This window comes from Punica granatum, chromosome 3, assembly GCF_007655135.1.
Source record: "Punica granatum isolate Tunisia-2019 chromosome 3, ASM765513v2, whole genome shotgun sequence".
NCBI classification, from domain to species: domain Eukaryota; kingdom Viridiplantae; phylum Streptophyta; class Magnoliopsida; order Myrtales; family Lythraceae; genus Punica; species Punica granatum.
The window spans coordinates 27,454,930-27,474,291 of NC_045129.1; the positions used below are offsets into that span (position 1 = coordinate 27,454,930).

Below are 19,362 nucleotides of genomic sequence, written 5' to 3' on the forward strand. Positions count from 1 at the left end.
CCGAGACTCAAGTCAGGGCATGCGAGTCATTCCTAGATATCCATGCTACACGTACAATGCGCCTCAATACTTGTAAAGAAAATGGGTTTGGAAAAGGGCACGATTATCAATTTGTGATTTATCGACTCGCTTACAAATTATTAGCCGATTCATGCAATTTATTTAAATGTCGAGTGAGTTACTGAGCCGAGTGGATCGTCCCGACTACTACGTGCGTGAGATTGATTAAATTAAATGAATTTACCAAATGCTTTGGTTTGTGAATTTCAAGCAGTCGAACCGGCCATTGATGGACCATTCGATGAGAGCTCTAATTCCTAACCGTCCTGGAATTAAATCTAATTTTAAGCCAACTTTTCGTGATTAATCCGGTTCGTGTGAGGTCTTAATTAAAATGGCAAGTACATGTCCAAAAATGTTTTGGTTTGCGAATTTCAAGCAGTGGAATCGACCATTGATGGACCATTCGATGAGAGCTCTGATTCCTAACTGTCCTGGAATTAAATTTAATTTTAAGCCTACTTTTCATGATTAATCCGGTTCGTGTGAGGTCTTAATTAAAATGGCAAGTACATGTCCAAACACACGAATCATGGAATGCAACATCATGTCAACATCCGATTCATCGATTTTAAGTTAAGGGGATTAATTAAACTGGTTTAATTATTTTTTTGGTTGGTTTTACCCTTTTAAGTCTGAATGCACATGAAATCCAAATTGGTATTGACTCATTCCTATTTCAAACAACCGATTTTAAGATCCGGTCCTTTAAACATTAAATTCATGTTTGAGTCGGTTTTCATCATAACATGTCGGTTTTATGATACGAATCCATATTAATGCCAATTCATGCTCTTCCCTTTTTTGTTTTTTCAATCAAGATTCATTTCACGGCACCATCATTTGGATAAGCAATTAAATCAAACGATAAATGGAGCCCTAATCATGCCACTAAGTTCGAGTATTATACCTCTCCCCAGTTAACGTCGGGAAGAACTCAAGAAAGCTTCAAAAATCGGTCGGACTGAGGCTGGAATGGATTAGTTGGGCTCACCACCACACCCCCACCAGGAACTCAGGATAGGAAACAGCAGCCACGGACCTTAAACAGCTCACTGATCCAAAACCTGCAAAAAAAAAAAAAAAGAGAAAAAGAAGAAAGGAGTAGCTGCAGCCTCACGAGGGAAGCTTGGAGGGAGGTTGGGAGGAGCCTTGAAAGCAATTCAGCAATTTGAAAGGTATGGTGACAGTGGCTGCGACTCATTACAACAAGTGAGGGGACATAGAGAGTAGAACAAGTTGAGGGAAAATGAGTGGCAGGTAGCGATGGTGTTGAGATGGACAAGGTGACTGTGGTGGTGATGCCGGTTGTGATGAAAAGAAAATTAGTAGGAGGATTGTAACGAAGGATGGTGTGACAGTGTGCTACTCGGCGAAGTATGGAGGGATGAAGCCAATGAGATAATGAGAGTTGGAATGAGCAGAAAAGGTGCAGAATGACCGGTTGTCCGGCCAATTCTGATGTTTTTCTTTCTACCCAAGTAAGTGAGGAATAGATAGGGGGAGAGAGAGAATAGATAGGTTGATGATTCATGGAGCTGAGGAAGTTGATGGTCCGTGCTCGAGGATGGTTATTAGATGGTGATGGCAGGTAAGGGGCATAAAAGAGGTTGGTTGATGATTAGTTGTTTCTTGAGAGCAGAAAACAGACTTGAAGGAAATGGTGATGATGAGGGTGGAGACAAGGAGCTGTGACCGGGCAGGAAAAGAAGAAAAATGAAAGGAGGAAGGGTAACTAAAGGTGATGAGCAGGGAATGGGGTCGTCATGATCCGAAGGTGGTCAAGAGTGGAAGCTGAGCTTGAGAGTGAGCTGTTGGCCTAAGAAAGATGGTTGTAGAGACAAGGGATGGAAGGAAGAAGTGACAGAAGGTGCTAGTGATGATCAAGGATGCTGAGAGAGGCTTGGTGAAGGAGGGCAGCAACAATAAGAAGCTAAGGGTGCTAGTTCAAGCCAGAGGAGCTAGAGGGAAGTGGTGATCAAGAGAGAGAGCTGGTGTGATGAGGAAAAAGCTACCATGAGAGACAAAGAGTGAGAGATCAACAGAGAGCTCCCGAGAGGGAGAGGCTGAGTAGGCTGGTGAGGATTAGCTGAGGGAAAGATGGTGATGAAGTTAGGATGGTGAGGAGCAAAGTCGGGAGGGGAGCTGGACTAGTGTCCTCCGAAAATGGTTGAAGGTGAGCAGAAGATGAAGGACAAACCGAGCTCTGTTCTGTCCTCTAGTCCCCAGAGAGGTCGAGAGGGAGAGATAGCTCGAGAAAGATGGAAAGATCTCTGGTGATCATGACAGAGCAACCGCTGTCAAGGCCATCAATTAGAGCAGGATAGGGGAAGGAGTCAAGCAGCAGAGCAGCCGGGGGATGACGTAGGTGTAGAGATGATTAGTTTGCAGGCTCGGCAGGTTCAGTTGCAGGAAAGAAGAGAAAAGGAAAGAAAGAAAGAAAGGAGGATTAGAGAAAGTTGGTGCCGGAGATTTTGGTAGGCGGTTGCAGATCCATTTGCATGAGAAACTGCCAAGTAAAGAGAAGAAAGGAAGAAGAAGAAGCAAGAAGAAGGAGATGGCATAAAAGGTGATAGGCTTCATGAGGCTTGTGGCCGACCTTCTTGACACATTTTTTTTAATATAAATATATATATATATATATATATTTACTCGTATGCGCGCTTTGGAGAAATTCGATTTTTCAAAATCCGTCGATATTTTCGGAAAGAAAACTTCGAAATTGAGAAATTCGAAAAATAATCAGACTCCTAAGAATTCCAATTTGCATCGACGAGCATCGAATCTTGATAAAAATCGATATCGAACCTTTGATATACGTTGATTGTAATTGTTTCATTATTTTCGAATTTTTCATCTTTTCAAATGGATATCCAAAAAATAATTCGAGAATATTGTTGTGTTCAGAAAAATTTAAGGATCGACATTATGCAGAAAAATATTTTTCAATTCCGAGTATCGTCCCGAATTTAAAAAAAAAATCGAAATTGATGCACGTAAAGCCAGAAATTCTCATCTATTCAACCTGACATCCGAAAAATAATCCAAATCATCATTGCATCCAAAGAAATTTGTGGATTAATATTATGCAGAGAAATATTTTTCAGTCTCGAATAAAATTCTGAATTTTGAGAGATAGAAATTGATGTGCGTAAGACCCAAAGACGTCCTTGCAAAGTTTTTTTTTCCTGAAAATATAAAGTTAGAGTTGATTTAGAGAATTGCCCCGATTTCAAAAGCAATGAGTGTCGATAAATGAAGAATGTGGTCAGGTGCTCCTAGACGGTACCCGAGCGTCGGTACTGACAACCCCTTATCAATATAGTAATCTTCCGCAACCAACCCATCCATAACCACCCATAACTCATAATCCAAACAACCTATAAAGAAATAAAAACATCAACTCCCTATCTTTGCAGAAATAGTGTGGTGAATTAGCACTTGCAAGCGGTACGTGTAAAATCTGTCACAAAGCAATCTTACTGGTGCTATTTACAATAATTTTATGATTAATTTTTTTAATTTCCGACTTGCTAGCCATAGTTAATGAACCCTGTAACTTCGGACCAGCACGTGGTTTTTCTTTACAATGGTGCTTATCATTGTTATCAAGAGACGTGAAAGTGAAACCTATAAAATCTCTCAAGTTCTCCATTTGTGGCATGAAAATAAGTCCAATAATCTCTTTTGAGAAAATCGCCGACATTGCTCAAGGGGCTATTGAATTGGAAAGGAGGAAAGGAAGCAACATCATATTGGTGAAAAATCTGTACATATAATAGGACTTTGTCATTTAAATCAATGGGCGGTGGAAAAGTCTTCCTCTCCCCTTTCTCTTGTCGCGAGTAATTCAACATTCCCCTTCCGTTTCTCTTCACTAATTCTCTTAACAATACTATGTTAATTTCTTTATTTAAATATAAGATTATCGCATAATAAAAATAATTAAAAGGATTTTGACATTTCATCGAAAAAAGATGATGATTTTCGCTAACTGCATAAAAGGAATACTAGAGAACTTTTTAGCTAAGCATCAAACCTTATTACTGGGTTTATGTGTCCCGTTATTTTGTTTTCTTCTATACACAATTTAATACAATATAAGTGAGTCTAATAAAAATTTTTAAGAATAACCATGTATTGCAATAAGTATTATAATATTATATATATATATATATATTGAAAAGAGGTTATGCAGGTCGGATTTGGGGTAGGAGAAAGAGAGAAAAGTGGGAAAGAGAGGAAAAGTCAAAACTGAATAGTTATTTTATTGTATTACTATTATGTCATCGCTGTGATAGCTTTTATAAATTGAAATATGTGTAGTGCGAGGATTTTGAAAAACTGAATATCATACTAGAGAGATTCTTTTCTCTTTAAAATAGTATAGATAATATGTAACATCATCTATAACGTGGATACGACTGTAGTAAATAATAATGAGTTATAATTACAAATATATAGAGTACTAAATAACGTATTTATCAATTGAATAACAAATACCTGTAGCACCAACGATGAATATAAGATTACAACTCCTAAAATTCAAACAGTAAATTGTAATTGTGCAAGCACTACAACCTTGATCCTTGCCGGTCGATAAAGTCATATCATGGAGGGATTAAAGGATATATGTATTTTTTAAATGACTTTCATCTTTTTATTTTCTGAGTTTAGAGTGGGTTGATCAATCATCATGTCATTTTAAAAGTATAGAAAGAATTGAAAATCGCTGAAAGTGAGGATGTACAATCTAAAGTATGAGAATTAGAAAAATATTGCCTTTCCAAATGGCAGACTAGAACTCTTTAACTTGAAAGAAAGAGGATTTTGAGCTCGGAGCACTAAGGTATTTGGGGGAAAAAGAGAATTTAAACTTGAAACATTCAGTTAAAAATCAAGCTCGAAGCACTAACGTACAAGCCATGTTTGTATTGTAAAACTCGGAAGTAAATCCGTTTTAGCCTATTATCAAACAGGCCTTCTCTCCTCCAGTAACATTCAGGGTCTCTGATCCTTTAGACGAGTAAAAGACTAAAAGCTACGAATTGTGACCCTACAACATACAAGGAGACCACTGTATTATGTGTGAGTCGACTTGCGATCAATTATTGTTGTGATCAATTATTATTGTTCTTCGATGTGTACAAAATAGGAAATCTTCTTTATATCAGGCGAGGACCCACATAAAAGTTCCCCACTAAATTATACAATTTTCAGAAGCCACAAAAACTCGAATGTAATTAAGTTCCCCAACATTCACCCAAAAAAATAAGTCCACCCAAAAAAAAGTTCCCCAATTGGCAGGGAAACTTCCACGTGCTTTCTCTTCGCCATGAGAAATTATTATATAAGAATGTCTCATCTCACGTCCGGAGTTCAAATATTATAATTGGATCATGCGTCAATCCCTTCACGTGGATAATCATTTACTAAATAATGATAAAACAAAAAATACACCTTCATTATAACATTATCTAAATATCATTTTAGAATATAATATTTTAGGTTTTAGGATTTCTAGAATTTTAGGAGGGTTTTAGAGTTTTAGGTTCTTAGGATTGTTTAGGATTAATTTAGGATGATAGGTTTTTTGGATTTTAGGGTATTAAAATTCTTAGGGTTAATTCATGATTTGGAGATTTTTGGATTTATAGGGTTTTAGAATATTTTGGAATTCTATTTTGAGATTTTCATTGTGTGCCCATGTATCCGGAAACCCCGCTGGTCCGACTAATCCAGTTCAAGTTGGGTCAACGCATTAAATGGTAAAATTCTCCCAATCAAAAATAATATTCAGTCATAAGATTCGAACTTAAGACTTTGCATAAGGGGAATAAGCACGAACTGCTTGAATCAACCATTGTTACTTATTTTGAGATTTTATAGTTTTATGTTTTTGTGTATAGAAAATATTATTTCCTAAAAAAGATATTGTATAACCTAAAATTAAGGTTTTTTTAGTTATTTTATTGTCTTGTAAAAAATTATCCATATGATACGATTGACACACAATCCAAACATGTAATTTGATCTCGCTACATCATATGATGCATTCCTATGGGAAATGAAGAGAGGATAGGATAGGATAGGATTAAAATTGTAAGGAAATTTACAATTCCAATAAAGTGTTTGGTGTATACTAAGGTTTGGAATTGGCATGTGAGGAAGAAAGAAAGACCTTTAAATAATTATTTTTAAAATATTCTTAAAAAAATAAAGAAAACTAATAGAAAATTAATTAATAAAAAATAAAGAAGGGCTACAAATGTTCAAAGAACAACTACAAGAGAGGGGTGGCGGGGCCCGTCACCGCCCCGGCAAGGTCGCCGATGGTCCCATGGATCCCCGGAGACCTCGCTTGGGGCGGTGATGGTAGGCAACGAGCTCCTATCGCCCCATAGTCGTCCTTCTCACTCTTCATTTGAAGAGAGAGAGAAAGAGAGAGCAAGTCGATAAGGGTTGTGGTGGCTTGATTTCGGCCACCACAATCCCAATCTCCCTCCTCTCTTCTCTTAGAGAGAGGGGAGAGGCGAATTTTGGGGCTATGGGACTCGATTCCAACCACCACCGCTTCTCTTTTGGCACTTCCTTCCACAAATCCTAGGATGGTAATTTTTGAAAATTCAAAACAAGGGCAGGGGCATTTCTATCTTTTTGCTCAAATTATAATCCTAATCCGCCCTCAACCCACCCTGCAGCTGGGAGTAGCTCCTTAATATTTATATCTCGATGAATCCTAAATCCAATCCTTATTCTATCATCACCAAACATAAATTTAGGCTACGTTTGGTTCGCAGGATTAGAATAGATAGAGAATAAAATAGACAGGGAATAAAATAGAACTTCTAATGAAATTTTTTTGTTTGGTTGGAGGGAATAGCAAAACTGAGAATTATAAGTTTGATATTTGGTTGAGTTGAATAAAAAATAAAAAGAACAGGAATAGGGTAAAAAGACAAAAATAACCTTCATGCTAAATATAATGGGTTTTATAAGATAAATAGATAATTTTAATGACAATTTTTGTAATAATAAAAAATAAACATTCTAAAAAATGTAAAAGTAAATAATTTTTAAAAATTAATTATTTTAATTAATTTACTAAAAATTGTGTTAATTAATAAAATTAATTATTTTAATAATTTAATAAGCATAATTATATATTTTTATAACTAATAAAAAATAAACATTTTAAATAATAGAAAAATAAATAATATTTACAACTTAATTATTTTAATTAATAAAAAAATTTTGATTTTTAAATAATTTTTGAAAATTAATTATTTTAATGAACTTACTAAAAATAGCTTATCTTAATAAAAGTAATTATTTTAATAATTTAATAAGCATAATTATCTATTTTTATAATTAAAAAAAATGTTAAATAATTTAAAAGTAAATAATATTTAAAAATTAATTATTTTAATTATATTACTAAAAATAATTGAGGGTGCGGTATTATTTCACAATTTGCTTAATTGAAACCAGTAACACAGAGAAAGTGAAATTATTTTTTGAATGTTGTAAAGTTCTTTCCACTTTATGCGATATATGTGGCAGTTACAACATCGACCTCAGTGCAGCTATTGGTTAGGGCTTCTTATACAAAATTTAGCTTTTATTTGGGTACCTTAAACCACTTCCATTGTTGGTCTTCTGAATTAGCAGCTATTGGTTGGGGCTTTTTATACAAATGAGCTTGTAGACGCATGTGCGCAGCCGAATTTTAATCTCGTCATGGGCACGCGTGCCCACGCTTATACAACGAGGCTTGGGAGTATCCACCTTCTTCGGGACGCGCGACGGACGCACGTGAGAAGGAGTCGCCAATTGTCATTTTACGACTCGAAGGTCGAGGGTCGGCAAGTTACCCGAGTCTAGGGGTATGGGATACACCTAATATGCTAAGTCCATGGTCTGTACAGAACAGGAAATTCCGAATTCGGAGGTTCTATTACATGTAAGCCTATATCCCACACGCCCTTTCGGTACGCTAGCTTGCTAGGCTTGCCATTTTATTTATTTACCGCATGATTTAGGGTTGCACTCGACTCGTCCGTTTTGACACCGTAAATTCGAAAAAAACACTCCGACCGTCCACTCTCCGACCGGGATTCTTACATGAATAAACATACAACATAAACCCTTACATTGTTCTCTCATGTAAATAAAATAAAAATTACAATAACTGAATCCCGATCGATTCGCATCCGGTCATTATTCCACTCGTGCTCACCGTGTGGTTTTGGAAAAGACTGAAAATGAAATTAAGATGCGCGTTCGGTGTGTGGGGGCATTGGACCCTGTGATTGACAGTTAGGGGCGTTGGACCCGTGTGAATCGTATCCTAAGAATTTGGGCTCGACCCACATAACAAACAAGTGCGAAAATATAACGAAACAAATATAGATAAGCAGACAAGGGGGTTTGTTATTGCCGAATTTATATGAATTAACTGATTATTAACCGGGGTATCTTGGCATACAAGTCCTACCCTAAATAGACAAATGGGTGATGGATTTAAATCAATCAAGGATCGCCCTGGGAGGGTATTTCGCATTTGGCATTACTTTCGAGGACCTAACTGACGTTATGTCCGTAATCAAGTCTCTGTGTTCGTGAGCTGCTTTTAGAATTGCTCTGTATCGTGACACTATGGTTGTTACAAGTCATTATAAAGCATGGATTCCGCTTGTAAACCCTAGAACCTAGTGCCTAACCCACTATTGCCCATTTTTGTCTTAACCTAGTACACAATAAGTCCAATATTTGTATTTTGACCCAATCCACCTGAACTAACTACCCGAGACTATACTAGAATAACAAAAACTCATCGGTCGGATAGAGCGGGCTATGCAGATGAACCAGCACCTAAACAAGTAGCCCATCCCTACCCTAATACCATAGAGTTTCTCTTATTCTAACCCTAGGGGTGTCGCTAAGCTGTAAATAGACGATTTTGCCCTTGAGATGAAAATTGTTTTCAGAAAAGAGAGACTACACTGTGCAGGCCACCTCGACCTGTGACTGGCGCCTACCGATCCCTTGGACCTTCCAGGGTTGTGTAAGAGCCCTAAAAAAACCAAAGGACTGGTTAATCTATCCGGAAGTGATCTAAAAAGAACTTCCACGCCCCGACCTGAGTTTCCTGAAATCAGGTGAGGTCTCGAGTCAAGACGCGCAAGTCCTTCTTAGACGTCCATGTCACATCGAGTCACGTGTCTCGGGTTTTATAAAATTTGCAAGTTTTGAGAAGGGCACCAACGCATGTTTGCAACATATCAACGGGTGTTACCGGTTTATTACCAATTCATGCGAAATTATTAGGGCTAAGTGAGTTAATTAATCACATGAACGTCACAATTATCCCGTTAGTGGTATTATTGATTAAATTTATTAATGTTTTGCCAAATGCTCTAAATTTGCGGGTTTCAGACCGTCGAACCGATCATTGATGGACCGTCCGATGCGAATCTTAATTCCCGACCACCTTGGAATTTAAAAATTAATTTTAGGATGAGTTTACATGATTAAACCGATTCATATGGGGTTTTCGATTAAGAAGATAAAGTAAAGCGTTTAAAACACATATCAAAAGCACATTATCATGTCAAACACGATAAACATACATATTTTACACAATCAGTGCCGCCATGATCACGATAAACACATACAAACATACACAAACATAATATTAACGGAATCGATAAAACGGTACCGACTCATAGAAGCGAGAAAATAATAAAGAGCACACATTGCCATGTTATATACATATAATTACTGAAAAAAAAATAAAAATTTAAATGGGACTTGACTGAAAAGAATTTTAAAATTCGGGGCAGATCTGAAAAGGGCGAAAAATAGCCCCGGGACTAAACTGAGACAACTTGAAAAGTTCCTAGGGACGATTGAAAAATTCTAGAAAATTTAGGGACTGATTGGAAAATGGTAAAAATGGCTGGGACTTGACTGAAAAGAATTTTAAAATTTGGGGTAGATCTGAAAAGGGCAGAAAATAACCCCGGGACTAAACTGAAACAACTTGAAAAGTTCCTTGGGATGATTGAAAAATTCTGGAAAATTCAAGGACTGATTGGGAAATATTAAAATGATCGGGACTTGACTGAAATGCATCGAAAAGTTAAGTTTTGATTTTAAAAAAATGAAAAGGCGTCCTCAAGACTAAAGTGAAGCAAAATGGAAAGTTCATAAAATCGAGTTAGGGACAAATCCGATCATCCATGCAACCCAATAACGCTCGTTTCGCATCATATCCATCAAAGCAAACATTAATATTCAGAAATGGAGCCCAAAACATGCCACTAAGTCAGGGATTTACCTAGTTCGGGAAGTTGAGGGGTGGTTCTGAAAATTAAAAAAAATCATCGGACTGGTTGGGCTGTTGGGGGGAGGGGGGGCGGATTGGGTCGGACTGGGCCGAACTGGGCTGGACTGGGCTATCGGGCCGAACTGGGTGAGTCGCTGGGCCGAGTGGGCCGTTGGGATCCGAACTGGGCTGTTGGGCCAAACTGGACTGCGGCTAGTGGGCTGGGCTGCTAGGCACGGGGCTGGGCCGCCGTACGTTTGTTCCGGCCGCTCATTGGCGTTGCATGTGCGACCGGGAAAAAAATAGAAATTTACCCGGTAAGAATGAAAGACGGAAACTGAAGAGAAAGGATGTGGTTCGGGCGGCTGATCGGTTGCACCCGACCCCGGGAGATCACGAAGCGCAGCCGAAGGGAGTGAGGGTCGTCCAGAGAGAGAGTCGGCTGAGCTGTGGGAGTGTAAGAGGAGTTGAGAGAATGAGAGATGTGAGCCGTGGGTTCGAGGAGAGAGAGGCGAGCTGCGGGAGTCTGGAGATGGGCAAGTTGTGGGCGAGTTACAGGTCGAGCTGAGGGAGTCGTCCCCGCAAGAGAGAGAGACCAAGTTGTGGTTTTCTTTTTTTTGGGGAGAATCCGCTAGCTAAGCCAGAGTGAGATCCCGATCCCGAGAGAGTGTGTGTTGTCCGTGTCTGTGGACCAGCTGAGGAAGAAGAACCCGAGTTGCGGGTTTTCTTCAAAACCGAGAGAGAGAGAGTTGGCGTGCAGGGGAGCTGTTGGCGTGTGCAGATGAAGTAGAGGACGGTGCAGATCGGAGCAATGTATGCGTGCAGGGGTTCGGTTTGCAGGCTCGGGTTAGGAGGCGCAGAGCAGGGAAGAAAAAAAGAAAAAGAAAAGGAAAGAATAAAGAAGAAAAAGAAGGAGCAGGTCGAATGGCGCGGGAAAAGAGAAGAAGGGGAAAAGGGAAAGCAACAGTCATAAGTTAGACATGACTTTTGATCGAGCTCTAATCGAAAATAATTTTAATTTTTTTATTTTTATTTTAATTTATTTTCAAAACGAATTTGACGCGCGTAAAAATTGAAAATTCCCTTATTTCTTGATCGGATGTCGGAAAAATAATTCGAGACCGCTATTGTGCTCAGAAAAATTCGTCGATCAATATTATGCGATAAAATTATTTTCAATCTCAAATTTTGTTTCGGATTTTGAAAATTAAGGTCGATGTACGCGAAATTCAAAAACGTCCTAAATAATATTATTTTTGAAAAAAATCATAAAATTGGTGTTAAATTAGGAAAATGTGCTATTTCTGAAATGGCGTGAATACTCGAGTCATTAATTGGAAAATACTTCCCTCACAGGTGACAAAATGACGATTTTGCCCTTCTAGAGCCGATGGACCGAAATTGGGTGTTGACAGTTTGCCCCACTTTAGTTGCATACTCGAACAGAGGGTGCAGCCAAAGATTATGAGAAGCACCCATTTGGTCTTGACGACCATCTGGACATTCTCCCAATAGTCGCTTGATCTCTTGTTTGGATGTATGGGAGTAGGTCGTGTAGGTGCAACGGACCGGTTTGTGGGAAGAAATAGACAAATGAGTCATGGCAAGGGAACGATACAGTGTGAATTTGTAACTCAAAACAGCAAATGCGGGGATGAAACCCATAAAGCAATAAATGTGGACGCGAAGTCCAGAAAGTAGTAAATATGGACGCGAAGTCCTGAAAGCAGTAAATATGGACGCGAGGTCTTGAAAGCAGTAAATGTAGACGAGAAGTCCAGAAAGTAGTAAATATGGACGCGAAGTCCAGAATGCAGTAAATCTGGACGCGAAGTCCTGAAAGCAGTAAAGGTGGACGCGAAGTCCTGAAAGCAGTAAATGTGGACGCGAAGTCCTGAAAGCAGTAAATGTGGACGAGAAGTCCAGAAAGTAGTAAATATGGATGCGAAGTCCAGAATGCAGTAAATCTGGATGCGAAGTCCTAAAAGCAGTAAAGGTGGACGTGAAGTCCTGAAAGCAGTAAATGTGGACGCGAAGTCCTGAAAGCAGTAAATGTGGACGCGAAATCCTGAAAGCAGTAAATGTGGACGCGAAGTCCAGAAAGCAGTAAATGTGGACGCGAAGTCCTGAAAGCAGTAAATGTGGGCACGAAGTCCGAAAAGCGATAAATGTGGACGCGAAGTCCAAAAAGCGGTAAACGTGGACACGAAGTCCAGAAAGCAGTAAATGTGGACGTGAAGTCCGCGAACGCGAAGTCCTGAAAGCAGTAAATATGGACACGAAGTCCGAAAAGTGATAAATGTGGATGCGAAGTCCAAAAAGCGATAAATGTGGACACGAAGTCCAGAGAGAAGTAAATGTGGACGCGAAGTTCAGAAAGCAGTAAATATGGACACGAAATCCGAAAAGCAGTGAATGTGGACTCGAAGTCTGGAAAGCAGTAAATGTTGACATGGTGCGAAAGTGCATGGAATGCAGAAGCAACGACTAATGTTAGGGGTGTCGGATTTGTCGGATTTGAGTTTAGATTGTGCTTATGACGGCGCAATGGTAAGCGTTGTTCGCCGTTCGTCGCATGATTGGGCGTTGTGGGTCTCCTTGAGATTGCGTCCTATCACATGTAGCAGACATAAGTCCATCAGGAGGAGACACCTCACGGGATCCACGTGCTCACACCTGCACACAAAGAATGGCGGCTAACGGTCATTGTCAGTTACGCGATACCGCTGGAATTACGATGTGCAAAAGAAATCTATATAGCGATGCTTTAGGGATTTGGACTCAGTGGCCATTTGAGGGGCGGCCGTGTCCCCGAATGTGACACGCACTTGACTAAAATAAAGGCTTTTCACAGAATGGGGCATGGCCCGCAGAGTTTTGAATAAAGGTAAAGGGGGGGATATTTAGGATCCTCCAAATTAAGGATATGACGATTCGACCCCATATCGAGGCGTGTCACGAGCCTAGAGAGTCGAAGAGAGTCTGCTTGTGTCGAGGACTGCCGAACCACTACTAGTTGTAGCTTCACGCGAAGTACAGCTGTTCTTTCGTGGTCAAGCCGATAATTGCCCCTAATTTTTACCTAGACCACAAGATGCGTGACGACCTAGCGGGGTATTTTTATTTTACTTTTCTCACATGAGTGCTCACATTTTGCTATGATCTCCCCTGTTCGGGTCCGATTACACCTCTCGGTTCCTCTAACTTTTGCCTAGACCGCCCTTTGCGGGTTTTCAACCTAGCAAGGAATTGATTTGTGCTCTCCTTTTACCACGACTCCCCTTTGCGGGATTTTAAGCCGTGCCCCTCGTTCCCTAACTTTTGCCTAGGCCGCCTCAAGGAGGTTTTCGACCTTGCGGGAATACAAAGAGACCGCCGGATGGCAAAGAGGGCCATCAACGGTAGTACCTCTTGAGGGCGTCGGCATTGACCGGAAGCGTGTTTTCGATACCGTCCATGTCACTTAGGATAATCGCCTCTCCGGAGAAGACTTCCTTGACGACGAAAGGCCCATCATACTGGTATGCGAACTTGCCTCGAGAGTCAGGTGCAATGTGCAGGACCTTTCGCAAGACGAGATCACCAGGGCAGAACTCGCGGTGGCAAACCCTTGCATTGAACGCTTAGGCCATTCTTTCTTGGTAGCATTGACCGTGGCAGAGCGCTGTTAGTCGTTTCTCGCCAATGAGATTGAGCTGCTCGTAGCGCTACTTCGCCCATTCTGCTTTTTCGAGCTTGGACTCAGCGAGGACCCTCATGGAGGGAATCTTCACTTCGATTGGGAGGACTGCTTCCATGCCGTAGACCAAGGAGTACGGAGTTGCCCCGGTTGAAGTTCGGATAGATGTTCGATATGCTAAGAGCGCAAAAGGGAGCATCTCGTGCCAATCCTTGTATGTCACCGTCATTTTCTCAATGATCCTCTTGATGTTTTTGTTCGCAACCTCCACCGCACCGTTCATTTGGGGTCCGTACGGTGTGGAGTTGTGATGGTGTATTTTGAATCGCTCACAAAGATCGTCGATGATCCTGTTATTCAGGTTCTTGGCATTGTCGGTGATGATTGTCTCGGGGACTCCATATCGGGCGATGATGTCACGCTTAAGGAAACGTGCCACGGCATTTGCGGTGACCGAAACGAGCATTATGGCCTCGATCCACTTGGTGAAGTAATTGATTGCCACCAAAATGAACAGATGTCTGTTGGATGCTTTGGGATTGATAGGGCCGATCACATCGATGCCCCACATTGAAAAAGGCCACAGGGCCGCCATCGGGCGTAACTCATTGGGGGGTGCTTTGATCTGATCAGCGTAGACCTAGCACAAGTGGCAGTGTCTGATGTGTTTGGCGCAGTCAGCCTCCATGGTGGACCAGAAGTAACCCAAGCGCATGAGTTTCTTGGTGAGCATGAGACCGCTCATGTGGGGTCCGTAGCTCCCTTCATGTATCTCTCCCATGAGGCGTTGTACCTCGTTTTCGTCGACACACCGGAGTAGTGTGGCGTCGAAGGAAAGACGGTAAAGAGTCTCTCCGCTCAGGAAGTAATGTGCCGCGAGTCGTCGAAGTGCTTTCCGGTCCCGATGGTTGGCAAATGTCGGGTATTGGCCGGTTTGCAGAAAATGTTTGATGTCTTCGTACCATGGCTCATTGGTCGCCTCGATTGTGTCGCAGTAAGCCGGACCTTTGGCAATCTCGATCTCAAGTAGTTCGATGAGGTTTCTTTTGTGATGCCCACCATTGATGCCAATGTCGCAAGTGCGTCTACAAACTGGTTCTTGATACGCGGTGTGTATGTGAATGAGATTTTCTCGAAGTTCTCCGCTAATTCCTCGAGATACTCGTGGTATGGTATTAGTTTCGCGTCTTTCGTCTTCCATTGTCCCAGAGTCTGGAAGATTGTGAGCATTAAATCCCCGAACACTTCTAGCTCCTTCACCCTAAAATCGATCGCCGCCTGCAGGCCAAGAACGCATGCCTCGTATTCGGCCACGTTGTTAGTGTAGGGGAAATCAACTTTCACCGCAATCAGATAATAGCGTCCGTCCGGGGATATCAGCACTGCACCGATACCAGAACCAGTGGAATTCACTGCACCGTCGAAGTACATCTTCCACGCGGTCCCATCCTCCTCCTCGTCCACTTGGAGGATCCCTTCGTCCGGAAAGTCGGAATTGATCGGTGTGTCATCCTCAATTGGAAACTCGGCTAAATGGTCTGCAATTGCTTGCCCCTTGACTGATGTGCGGGGCACGAACTCGATGTCGTACTCTGTCAGCTGACAGTGCCACTTTGCAATGTTCCTCGTGGAGGACACGTTACCAAGTAGATATTTTAGGGGATCCGCTTTCGACAGCAAGCGGATAGTGTGGTAGAGACTGTACTGCTGAAATCTCTGGATGACCCACACCAGTGCACAACACATCTTCTCGTCTTCCTCTTCGGTCACCATCTTTTGGGGGATCGGTGTAGCCTCCGAGGCGATTCCCAACGTCGCAGCAGGGACCTTCCCTTTGTTCGCTGTCTTCGGATTTTTGTACACCCGACCCAAGCATGTCACGTCCATGACGCTGAATTGATGCTTGAGGTTCCCGACACTTTCTTCGTAGGTCCACGGGACCTTGCTGTCTTGATATGGCTCTCGTACGAGGACTTCTATCACGAATGGGGCGGGCGTGGAATCGAACCCTGCGTACCCTACAACGGTTTCCGCAGGAACATATTCTATTACGAACGGGGTGGATGCCTCCTGTTCGGTCTCGTACACCCCTATGGCGCAAACACTATTCATGTTAATGCTTGGTCCCGAGCTTGACCCATGATCGGGGAGGGGAATGGCTTGCACGTTCGGGGGCTTGACGGCGTTGAACGTGAGTTGCTTGTCATCAACCATCTGTTGGATCCTCTCCCGCAGCTTCTAACAATTGTCGATGGTATGGCCGGGTGCGCCCTGATGGTACTCACAGCGCCGACTCTCATCCTAGATGGTTGAGTCGAAATCAGGGTTAGGCTCTATCGATCAAATCTTGTTGCCTGCGAGGAGTTACCGGTATATGTGTAAGAGCGGGGCCGACAGGGGTGTGAATTGTTTACGCTGCGGTTGTGTTAAGGTGCCTAGATGGTCCTGCGGGGCTGGAGCCCGTTGCACCGGCTGAGGAGTTCTCGAAGCCGGGGTCCTATTTTGTTAAGTCGGAGAAAGAGCAAGGGCGTAATTGTGGGCATATTGCTGCGGGGCCGGCGACGGAATGGAAGCTAGCGGGGTGGAGTAGTAAATTTGCTGCGCTGGGAGTTGTTGCTGATAATGCATTGGAGGTGGGGCATACGCCTGAGTGGTCGGTGGTGTAGGCGTGTAATTAATGGAATATTGCTGGGGGGCCTAGCGCCGTGAGTTGACAGCACTAACATACGCGTCCCTTCCTCTCCTGTTTCCCGCGGAGGGTGTCCCAGTAGTAGCCTTCTTTGAGGACTCTCTCTCTTTCTTCTCGGTCGGTCCTTCTCTCTTGCCGAGCTTAACGCCCATGTCGAGCTTTTTCCCAGCGTCGATAAGGTTGGAGAATGGAGACGTGTGGGCCAACAGGTGTAAGTAGTAGGCCCCTCTGAGAGTATAGTGGAATAATTGGATCTGCTGCGCCTCACTAATCGGGGGGACATGTTTCACCGCTCTAACCCGCCACTTCACTACGTAGGCCTCGAAGCCCTGGCCCTCGGTCATCTCCATCGTGCTGAGCTCCAGCAGAGTCGGGGGCGTCTCCACACAGTACTTGTACTGGTAGATGAATTTGCTCGAGAGGTCCGCCCACGTTGAGATATCCGCGGCTTTCAGTGACATGTACCAGTCAAGAGTCGCTCCCGCCAAACTGTCCTGGAATGTGTGGATGAAGAACTCTTCGTAGTCCCAGTACTGTAGCATCTTTCCCCTGTAGTGACGGAGATGGTGACAAAGGTCGGTCGTGCCGTGATACCTTTAGAATTCAGGCACCTAAATCTTAGGGGGTAGCTGCATACCCGGAAAAAGACTCCAATCACCATCACCGGCATCGAGGCGGGAGCCGCCTGATTGTAGGGTTCTGATGTTCTCTTCCATCTTCTTTAATCTCTGTTCCTGCTCGGTCTCCGTTTCGGGGAAAAATTTTATCGGTGGAGCTATGGGGACAGCCTGGGATGGCGTGCCCGGTTTAGGGATGGGAATATTTATAGGAGGTAGAGTTGAATAAGAAAAGCTTATATGGGGTTGTGGAGCTTGGAATAGGAGAGGCTCAGATGTGTGAACAGGAGCATGAGGGCTTGGTGCCGGGAAGACCATCGGCGGAGGAGCTGCGTAAACAAGGACCGGAACCGGTATGGACATCGGCGGCAGTGCAACCATGGTTGGGTCTGACGGTGGAGGAAGAATGTCCGCCGAGAGAGTCACTGATGGCAGAGGGACGTTGGCCAGATGGCCCGCTGGCGCGTGCATTGCGGGCGCTTCATTACCTTTCGAAGCATGGGTCGGTGGGACCCAGGGGTTTGGGTCGACCGTTGGCCCGTACCCCGGAGGCGGAGTAGAGTTCGAGGAGGTGCGGTTTGGAGCTCTGAGCAAAGCCATGAGCTCGGCCATGTCGGTGGCCATCTGATTGACCGTGCCCTTCAGTGTAGTAATGTCGCCTTTCAGTGCGATGATGCGGGTCGCACCATCAGTAGAGGTGGATGGCGCTTGGGCCTCCGGCGTTGGGGCTGGTGGCGGAATTTCGCCCAAGTGTGCCGGGGGTGCGCCTGCAGGGGTTGGTGGTGGCGGTGCATGAGTCATGGTCGATTGATAATAAACCGACGTCGGTGGAGTGTTTTCCTCGGAACTAGCGGGCTGGTTATTTTGCGCCATCCTCAATTGCTGAAAAATGGGATAACAGTGTGGCGCCAGTTATGGTTACCTGTATCAACAAGTGTGTAAATTGCATAGCAAACGAGTTACGTTTAAAATAAAAATGTGTGGAATAATAAATGAGAGGATGACGTGCATGAGATGCATGGATTTGAAGACTAATGCTGTCACTCGCATTGATTCAAAAGGGTTCCAAGATACAATGCAATTTTAAAAAACAAGACCTAAGTCGTTCTTCCACCACGTTCGGGGTGCGAGTGACTACTGCCGTGGAAAGTACCGATTCAGGTGAGGACCTGGTGGAGGCGTCTAACCTAAGGGGTGCGTGGACCTCCGCGGGCCCTCTTCCTAGACCTCTCCAGGGTGACATTCGCTCGTGCCAACTCCTGCTCGCTCCTCTGTAGCTCGGCGGGGGCCTGGGCGAGCTCTCTCTGTAATTGCCGCTGATCCACAAGCTGCTCGTCTTTCTCTACGACTTCCCGGCGAAGACGATCTCTCTAGGCCCTGAGGTTATCGAGCTCAGCTTGGATAGTCGTATTCGGGGCGAGGAATGCCCTAGATGGTCCGCCGGCTTTGGCTTGTGGAGAGTCAGCGAGATCTTCGTGTGCTGGGGGACCCCATCGATAAAAGCGAAGGACATATTCCTCAGTAGCATGGAATTCTTGTTTCTCATGGGTCGGATGCTCGGGGAAGTACGGATGCTCAAGGACCACTGTTCGCCATGCGGCCAAGACCTTTTCGATGTTACTTTGAAGATCCACTAATGTCTGATCCTCCCACCAAGTATGTTCAAATCTAGTTCGCATCGTATCCTCGGGGACCGTCTGCAGGCCACCAAGCTACCTCACTACTCGCGCTGGAAAGTAAGTGGTGGAGCTCGCATGACTCACGAGTGGGACTCCATTAAAATCAGAACATCTAAGGGCCATGGGTCCGAGTGGCATCCACGCGGCATGCCACTTGAAGCCCTTAGGCAGTATTTCACGGAAAACCTTTATCCACTCAAAGATCTTGCATTCTTCAACGCGCACGAGGGACAACAATCGAGAAATGATCGACTCCAGGCCATTAAAATACATAACCGAGCGCCCTAGACTGAAGGGGTTTGCGTGGC

General features: G+C 43.4%; 1 protein-coding gene across 1 annotated transcript; it reads right to left on the reverse strand.

The window, feature by feature from the left end:
* Positions 1–17,369: 17,369 nt before the first annotated feature.
* On the reverse strand, positions 17,370–18,176 carry LOC116200489 (pollen-specific leucine-rich repeat extensin-like protein 1). Its single transcript, XM_031531339.1, has one exon. It carries the CDS (start codon positions 18,174–18,176, stop codon positions 17,370–17,372), a length of 807 nt encoding a protein of 268 aa, XP_031387199.1.
* Between the last annotated feature and the right edge of the window lie 1,186 nt (positions 18,177–19,362).

Coding starts and splice junctions, on each gene's coding strand:
- LOC116200489 (XM_031531339.1), bottom strand. CDS start 18,176: ATGACTCATGCACCGCCACCACCAACCCCTGCAGGCGCACCCCCGGCA.